Genomic DNA, 8,842 nt, shown 5'->3' with positions numbered 1-8,842 from the left:
TAAAGCTTAGAAGTTACCATAAAGGACACGCAAAATCGATGCTCGCTATATGCAACCGCCCCACCCTTACACGAAAAATTGCTTCTATCGCCAACGACAGAAAACACAAATAAAACTCGTTGGCGGGCCACATGCAAAGCAATGTTGACCACGCGCTATTAATATGTATGACCGGTGTTACTGATAATTATAATATAAAATAACACAAACAACCACACGCGATGTAAAACGAAAAAAGCAGAAGCAAAAGTATGCATGCGCCATATAGTGGTAAATATATGTCATTTTCTGAGAAACTTGGACTTAATGCATGTGCGTAAAGTGTTGTCCCAGATTAGCCGGTGCAGTCCGCCTATGCTAATCAGGGACGACACTTTCCGCTTTTATGGTATTTTAAGTTTCAAGGAAGTCACTCCTTACCGAAAATCAAGTTTAGGCGGAAAGTGTCGTCCCTGATTAGCATGTGCGGACTGCACAGGCTACTCTGGAACGACACTTTACGCACATGCATTATGCCCAGTTTTCTCAGAACACGGCAAAATTATCAGCATCAATCAACGTGCCTAACTACCACACATAACGAGCGTCTAAATGATACATGCTGACCCTTGATAAAATGAAAGGGTTTACGCTTTATCTGCATTACATGTTTGCAATTTTAGTTATTCGGAATGTATATATAGTATGCAAACTATCCAAATAGTGTACATTAATGCAAATCCTCTTACAACAATTCGATTAAAAAACGGATCATGATTAAGTGAACCGGACACACGCATGTAGCATTTGGCGTCTTCTTTGTAAATAAGTATATGTACCGGTAAATAGGTTTTTATAACTGTTAAATGAACCAACTGTGATATATATACCACTAAGTGATCATGCATCTGAATTTCAGAAAAAATAATATTCTCATCTGTATAATTTCGTAAGCAACACCGGTTTTGACTGTGTGCTTAGTGCCTCAAAAATCTCTAGCCATGTCGACAGTTTAGTTCTGCCATATGGGGACTGTGTACCCCAAACCGATTCCCAACCAAGCTTAATTGGTTCCAAAAGTTTACTGTTCAATTTCTCTCTTCGAAATATGTTTGCAACTTGCTGTTATTCTATCAATTATTTACGAAACATTTACATGATAAATGTGTATTAATTTCTGTGAAAGCGAACCTCTAATTACAAAGCCCGCCTAATCGAAGAGCAGTTATGTGCACAACTTCCAATAGCTGCCGAAGCGTGAAGAAATAATAGCAATTAATCTCATGTTAACTCTTAAACCACTCATTTAAAATATAACAAGAGATGTGTTTGTCAGAAACATAATGCCCCCTACTGCGCCGCTTTGATACATGTTTTTGACCTTTGACCTTGTAGGATGACCTTGACCTTTCACCACTCAAAATGTGCAGCCTCATGAGATACACATGCATGCCAAATATTAAGTTGCTATGTAAAGGGACATGCATGTAGAAGTTATGAGCATTTTTCGAAACCTAAACGCGAAACCTAAACGCAAAGTATGACGGAAGGACAGACGGACAGACAGACGGACGGCCCGGTCACTATATGCCCTCCTTCGGGGGCATAAAAAGTAAACGTAAAGTAAAATAATAAATACAGACATCTTTTAAGAACTCAAAGTTCATAGACAATGAAGCGCCAATGAGCTTATATTGTTTTTTATAATCCGAAAATTAACGCGCACTATAATCATTACATTAAATCATGGTAACAAAATATATTTTTTAAATTAAATTGTCTAGTTACAAGGAATGATTGAAATGATTTTATAACATAACAATATACATTTTGTAGTAAAGACGCATCAAAAATGGGAATCATGTATAATTAATTAGTGATGTTCAAAGATCATGTGGCAAGATGAATGAAACATAAATATAGAACACTTAATGTGAAGAAGTGTAATTATACACAAGCTTTTCAACATAAATTATCAGTTGATCTCAATTAACATATTTACTAAATTGTCAAGAGAATACACTAAACTATTATTTTGCTACTTGTATTTGGTTCAATTATTCTAATGTTGATATATGTAGTTTAATTTTAATTTCTATTTTTTAATTTCTATTTGCAACAGTTGTTAAATTGTTATACATGAGAGACGCTCGGATAATGATGGTGTCAGACCTTTTCTTTATTTAATATACCAGCATTAAGTCATTGGCTAATCAAAGTGTAGCTACGGAACATCTAAAGAATTTGGATTCTCTCGAAACGGACGTATATATATTTCAGTAAAGGCTAGTGCTTAAAAAAAAGTTATAATACAATACTTCGAAACGCATCAAGGAACGCAAATAGAAATACTCATCAATTATCAAAACTAAATTGTGAGAAGAGCATAACGGATACTTTTTTATTTTGAAATCTTGATGTTTAATATTGAATAACAATCTTTTACTTCAACATTTTCGTGTCAATTAACAAATCCGACTATTGAACAAAAGGCGTTAATTTTCATGACTAAAATAGCAATTAGCAGAATTGATTTATATCACTAAAACGGCCATTTGACAGCACTATGCGGAGACATGTAAACTAAGTGACCACATTCTTTTCAATCGCCGCAAAAACAACAACAAACTCATGATAATCCAAATTATTCAACATAAAGTTCGGTTTGTACCCTGTAAAACGTCAAAGTCGCTTGAAATGTTTAAACCTCTAAACATGCTTTCTGAAAAATGATGAAATGTCACTAGATGTTTTCTCTGTCGATCGTGATTTATAACGATTTTGTGTTTGGTTTTTATGTTCATGATCAGTTTTAAGGATGGCACATTTTTCAGCATGATTCTTGCTAACGGTTATATCTCGTCTTTTCCAGTCGTTTGACATCTCACGTTGGATCTCTGGAGGCAATGCTGCAAACACGGATCTATCAACATCAGCAGGAATGTATAACAGTTCATGAGAACGTAGTTCATCTATCACGGAACCATTGGGAATGGAAGCGTTTAAATTGATGGGTTGTTTCATATATACAGATTGTTCAGATATGCCTTTCAAATTCAATTCTTTATTTGATGCACTTCGGTTATGCAACGCATGCTCCGTAATTTCATTCTGAATATCCTTTGGTAAACCAGCCAGCATTTCTTTATCTATGTCTTCATAAAGAAGTTTAACATACTTTCTACTACATGCATCAGAATAAACATCAGTTCCATCACTACTAGGAACTTTTCTTTTCTTCGCATTATTTGCAGTCTTTTCTGGGGAAGATAACCAGGTGCTCAATAAAGATTTTCTTTTTACTGGTTGCTTACCTTTATGACCAACTGAAACCAATACTTCCTTACCGTCCTTAAATTGTTCGGCACATAAATTGTTCCTCTGGTCGAGCTCAACAGTGTCTGGCATACATGTACCTACGTTTCGACTTTCAAAACCGTCAATCACTTTAAAGGATGGTTCCAGGTTTTCTTCAACACTCTGTCCCATATCTAGAAAACAAACATCTTGATCTACACAATTAGGTCCAACTAGATTCACAGCAGTTTGTTTTTCTTGACTTTCGAAGAAGCTACCTATGTCTGTCCCTGACTTGCCTTCCAGCTTTGTAAAAGCTACATTAATAAGGGTGAGGTGAAAGGATTGTGCTGGATTTAACATCTTGGTGAATAGACCTAATGCTAGAGTCTCCAATTTTGATGCTACCTGTAGTATGGTTCCTGAAAGGCAATGTATTGAAAGTAAGTATAAAACATGTAGTGCAATACAATTAAGAAATCTTCTTTAAAACCATACATTCTATACCTCTTATCATTTTAACATGGTCTTTTATTTAATATTTAATATTTATTTAATACTAACTAGGATAAGTATGTCTGTAATGTCTATGGTTTTTAAATCTTACTTATTCATATTAAGCATCCCAACTCTACCTGTGATTAATCACAAATATATCATAATAATTTAAAACGAAATCTGTATATTAAAAGTCAAAGTAGAGATTTTATTTTAAGACATTTTTAAAATTATGTTCGGATTTTTTTATTTAAACATGAACTAATCAGACAATACGTTTATTGCTCGACATACAATAATAAGATGTGCATGACAAATGCACAAATTACTTCCGGACAGAATTAAGCATGAATTAACAGCTCGGCAAATCAAAACTGAAGTGGGCTTGGACTTTAGGGCATGATATACATTAAATATTTCAATTCAGTTAAAAACGCAACTCCTGTAGAGAACTAAGACAAAATCATGTTACACTTTTTATAAAACCTATTGTAAAAATATCACTAGTGAAAAAAAATTAACAATGAACACAGCAGCATCACCTGCAGAAAATCGGTTGAAAACGCTGCCCGGTATAGGACACTGTCTGCTCTCCCTGTTGCTATAGCGATTTGTGTCAGACATGCGCCGGATAGATAGTCTCAGCGTGTGAGGGATACGCCCATCCTCCACCAACCTAAACATGATAGCGGATTACACACTGTCCGTTAATGCCATAGAGGGTGGTCTTAAAATTTTAAGGATCTCTGCAAACGTCTATATAATATCATTTAAGCATTAATGTACGCTCAAGACTAAAATGTGTCCTTATGACACGGAAGACCTCGAATAACGCCTTTGTCCGAATACCCCACTATGCTTGAAAAACTAAACCAAAGTATGAATGTAAAGTCACACGCCAATTTATATGTGTGTACAGTTGCAATCCTCTAACAGACATACTTTTCACATAAAGCAGTGTGCACGTTCACATGATGATTAATATTTTGTAATGTGTCAGGCCGTTTGATTTCGGTGCGACACAAGCGAAAAATGTAAACTGATGTTGTATAAAAAGGGCAACTGCTCGGGTTTAGAAGAATGGTGCAAATGGAAATATGGAGGGGCTTGAGTCCATATGGTGGTTGATACGTTTGCAAAGGTCAATCCATCTAGCATCAGTACTATAGTTACGGAAAAAAGGGTGGACATACAAAGGCAAATCTATATCCCTCCATATAACGGGGGCATAAACAGGAATCAAATTGGTGATGCTCTGAAAATCGTACTTTATTGTTCATGTATATTGTAACCCGAATATCACTAAACCGTCTTTGATATCATTTATTAGAGCAGAGTTCAGCTAAGCAATACGTGCGCATTGCTGAAACACAGGCGCTTATGGCACATGCAATTACTGAATAGTTCAACATTTGTTCCAAAACATCAAGTTTTTGTTCTGTAACAGACATGATAAACAAAATTCATGTAAATATAATGGAGTCATTGAGTTATCAATAACATATGGGCAGAGACTTATCAATGGTGTCACGTAACAGTGATCATTTTATTCTGCACGTTTGTTATTTCTTTTTGAATTGAACAATACTAATTGTTATTTGAATTCTTGAATTTGTTTTAATTGAATAAAGAAAGTTTAAAACCTACTATTACATTAACTATTATTTGTAAAACAAGATATGTGTTTGTCAGAAACACTATGCCCCCTTCTACGCCGCTTTGGAGCTATATATTTGACCTTTGACCTTGAAGGATGACCTTGACCTTTCACACTCAAAATGTGCAGCTACATGAGATACACATGCATACCAAATATGAAGTTGCTATCTTCAATATTGCAAAAGTTATGGCAAAATGTTTAAGTTGGAGCAAACAAACAAACAGGGCAAAAACAATATGTCCCCCACTATAGTGGTGGGGGACATAAAAACAATGATCGTTGTAATTTACCTTAAGAGAATACTGCGAAGAAGTTGTGATATCTTCACTCGAGCATCTGCCAATGATGAACACTTTTTGAAGGAATCCTCATCACTAATAGTCTGAAAATGAAACAATACTCAACAGCGAATGTTCTATGTAATTGATTGCATTATAAATTAAAGTGAAGAGCAGATTATATCAAAGTGAGGAAAAAAATAGGTACATAAATTAATATGTTGGTTTAAATAATTTAATTTAAACTGTCCATGAAAGTAGATATACACTGTTAAAAAAGTATATTTAAATAGTTTATGGAAGTAAACACAATAAATTGAATTGGTTCACACAAATAGATTTTAACTACATGTATTCATTCCAGTAATTTACTCTAGGACATGGAGTTCACACAAATAGATTTGAACTCTTCGCAAATGCAGAATTAAACTGTTTGTACAAGTTATCAACAGTGCCATTTCTTTCGTTTCTCAAAATGAGACTATTGACATTAAGAACAAATATTTTGCTTTTGTTAATTCCATTACAATTTTAAAAGTTGATCAACAGAAAGCATAACAAGAGCTGTCAGAGGACAGCGCGCTTGACTATTCGAGTGCTTGACAGTATAACGTAAGCCATCATGGGGTAATTGTTCAAATTATTCAATAAGGACAAGGTAATAGTTCAGGTATATTTTCCACAATCTATTGAACATTTGTAAAGACATAAAACAAAGTAATAAGCTTTTTTATTTCAAGATTGATAGCAATAGCTTGGGTGGGAAGTTTGGATGGTCCTTCAAAAATAAAGTAAATAAATATTTGTTGTTGTTTTTTTCAACCATGTTTCAAAGAAAAAAATATTCTTTTTGGGTTGGGTGGGGGGGGGGGGTTAATGTGGGGTGTGGTCATTTATTAGACAATCTTTCAAAATAAAAAAATAAAAAGGAAAAAAACATTTTTTTTTTGAGGGGGGGGGGGGTAGGGGGGTTGAGAGGGGGGTATAATGTGGGGTGGGGTCATTTATTAGATGACCTTTCAAAAATAAAAAAAAGGAAAAAAACAAGATGTGTTTGTGAAACACTATGACCCCGTATATGACGTTTGACCTTGAAGAATGACCTTGACCTTGACCCTTCACCACTCAAAATGTGCAGCTCCATAAGATACACATGCATGTCAAATATATAATTGCTAGCTTCAATATTGCAGAAGTGACATTACATTAGCAATTTTGACCAATATATTTGACCTTGAAGGATGACCTTGACCTTTCACCACTCAAAATGTGCAGCACCATGAGATACACATGCATGCCAAATATCAAGTTGCTATCTTCAATATTGCAAAAATTCTCATCAAATGAGTGATTTTGGTCACATATATTTGACTTCTGACCTTGAAGGATGACCTTGACCTTGACCTTTCACCACTCAAAATGTGCAGCTCCATGAGATACACATGCATGCCAAATATCAAGTTGCTATCTTGAATATTAAAATATTGCAAAAGTGTACATTAAATGAGCGATTTTGACCCATATATTTGACCTTTGACCTTGAAGGATGACCTTGACCTTGACCTTTCACCACTCAAAATGTGCAGCTCCATGAGATACATATGCATGCCAAATATCAAGTTGCTATCTTCAATATTGCAAAAGTTATTGGCGCAAACCAACAGACCAACCAACCAACAGACCAACAGACCAACAGACAGGGCAAAAACAATATGTCCCCCACTACTATAGTGGGGGACATAACAAATTTGGGGGGGGGGGGGGCAGGGATTATGGGTTGGGGTGTGGGGTATTGTTTGGGTGGAATCCATTGTGGTATTCAGGTAAGTGTTGTTTTGTCAAAGTATTAATAAAATCTTATCATAAATAAAGAAGTTATGGCAATTTAGCTAAAATTTAATCTTGACCTTGAGTCAAGGTCATTCAAAGGTCAAGGTCAAATTGAACTTGGCAGTTACAGTACCCTCTGGGCTCATGATAGTTAGAAAATATTTGAAGTTTGAAAGCAATAGCTTTGATACTTTAGATGTCAAGTGGATCAAAATACAAAATTTAACAAAATATTCATTTACTAAGACAAAAAGGGCCATAATTCTTACAAAATGATTGATACAGTTGTCTGCTATTGTTTATAGATTAGGGTCATGTTGGTAAGAAGTTTGCAAAATATGAAAGCAATATGTCAAGGGACATTGACAATATTTGAGGTAGTACGCAACATAAATCTAAGTGAAAAAAGGGCCATAATTCTTACAAAATGCTTGAAACAGTTGTCTGCTCTTGTTTATAGATTGGGGTCATATTGGTAAAGAAGTTTGCAAAATATAAAAGCAATATGTCAAGGGACATTGAAAATATTTGAGGTGGTACGCAAACTTTAACATAGATTTATCAATAATATGCATATTCTAAGTGAAAAAAGGGCCATAATTCTTACAAAATGCTTGATACAGTTGTCTGCTCTTGTTAATAGGTTGAGGTCATGTTGGTAAAGAAGTATGCAAAATATTAAAGTAATATGTCAAGGGACATAGGAAATATTTGGGGTACTACGCAAACTTTAACATTTGCACGCTAACGCTAACGGGAACGCCGACGTCGGGGTGAGTAGGATAGCTCCACTATATATTTCATATATAATAGTCAAGCTAAAAATGATGTGTCGTCTGAAATAGACATTCAGATTATTTCTGTTGTAAACAAAGTATGACACTTTTTATATGAAATGCCTTATCCTGAAAAAATGAAAGCGTGTCCATGCATGCATGCAAACTGTTGAAAAATGCAGTTGAATGATAAAAACACTGTGAATCAAAAATAAACAAGAGCACCGCCTTGCAGGTGCAGACCGCTCATCTATTTTCTTTTTAAACGTGAAGGGACTCTCATTTTTCAATCACAAAGGAGGGAGGGGTGGAGTGAATAGGGGTGTATAGTGTGGGGGTGTGGACAAAAATGCGAAAACAAATAAAAAAAATTCGGGGGGGGGGGGGGGGGGGGTGGGGTTGGGGGGGGGGTATAGTGTGAGGGTGTGGTGTTCATTTGTGAGATGATCTTAAAAAAAAAAAAAAAAAAATAAAATAAAAAATAGGGGGGGCGGAAATCCGGGAAGGGCTGGGGGGGTGGAGGG

General features: G+C 35.3%; 1 protein-coding gene across 3 annotated transcripts in view; it reads right to left on the bottom strand.

Moving 5' to 3' along the window:
* Window positions 1-2,366: 2,366 nt before the first annotated feature.
* Window positions 2,367-8,842, bottom strand: part of LOC127879748 (DNA polymerase iota-like) — a 52,842-nt gene continuing 46,366 nt past the window's right edge. For all 3 annotated transcript variants that reach the window (XM_052426776.1, XM_052426778.1, XM_052426777.1), the window contains exons 8-10: window positions 5,725-5,816; window positions 4,317-4,450; window positions 2,367-3,698 (exon numbers count right to left, since the gene is read on the bottom strand). In XM_052426776.1, the coding sequence (XP_052282736.1) occupies window positions 2,689-3,698; window positions 4,317-4,450; window positions 5,725-5,816 (1,236 nt within the window). In that variant the 3' untranslated portion in view covers window positions 2,367-2,688. The remainder of the gene's footprint in view (window positions 3,699-4,316; window positions 4,451-5,724; window positions 5,817-8,842) is intronic.

Source organism: Dreissena polymorpha, chromosome 4 (assembly GCF_020536995.1).
Source record: "Dreissena polymorpha isolate Duluth1 chromosome 4, UMN_Dpol_1.0, whole genome shotgun sequence".
Lineage (NCBI taxonomy): Eukaryota > Metazoa > Mollusca > Bivalvia > Myida > Dreissenidae > Dreissena > Dreissena polymorpha.
The sequence above is the reverse complement of the archived record's forward strand: the minus strand, read 5'-3'. Positions and strand labels throughout refer to the sequence as shown.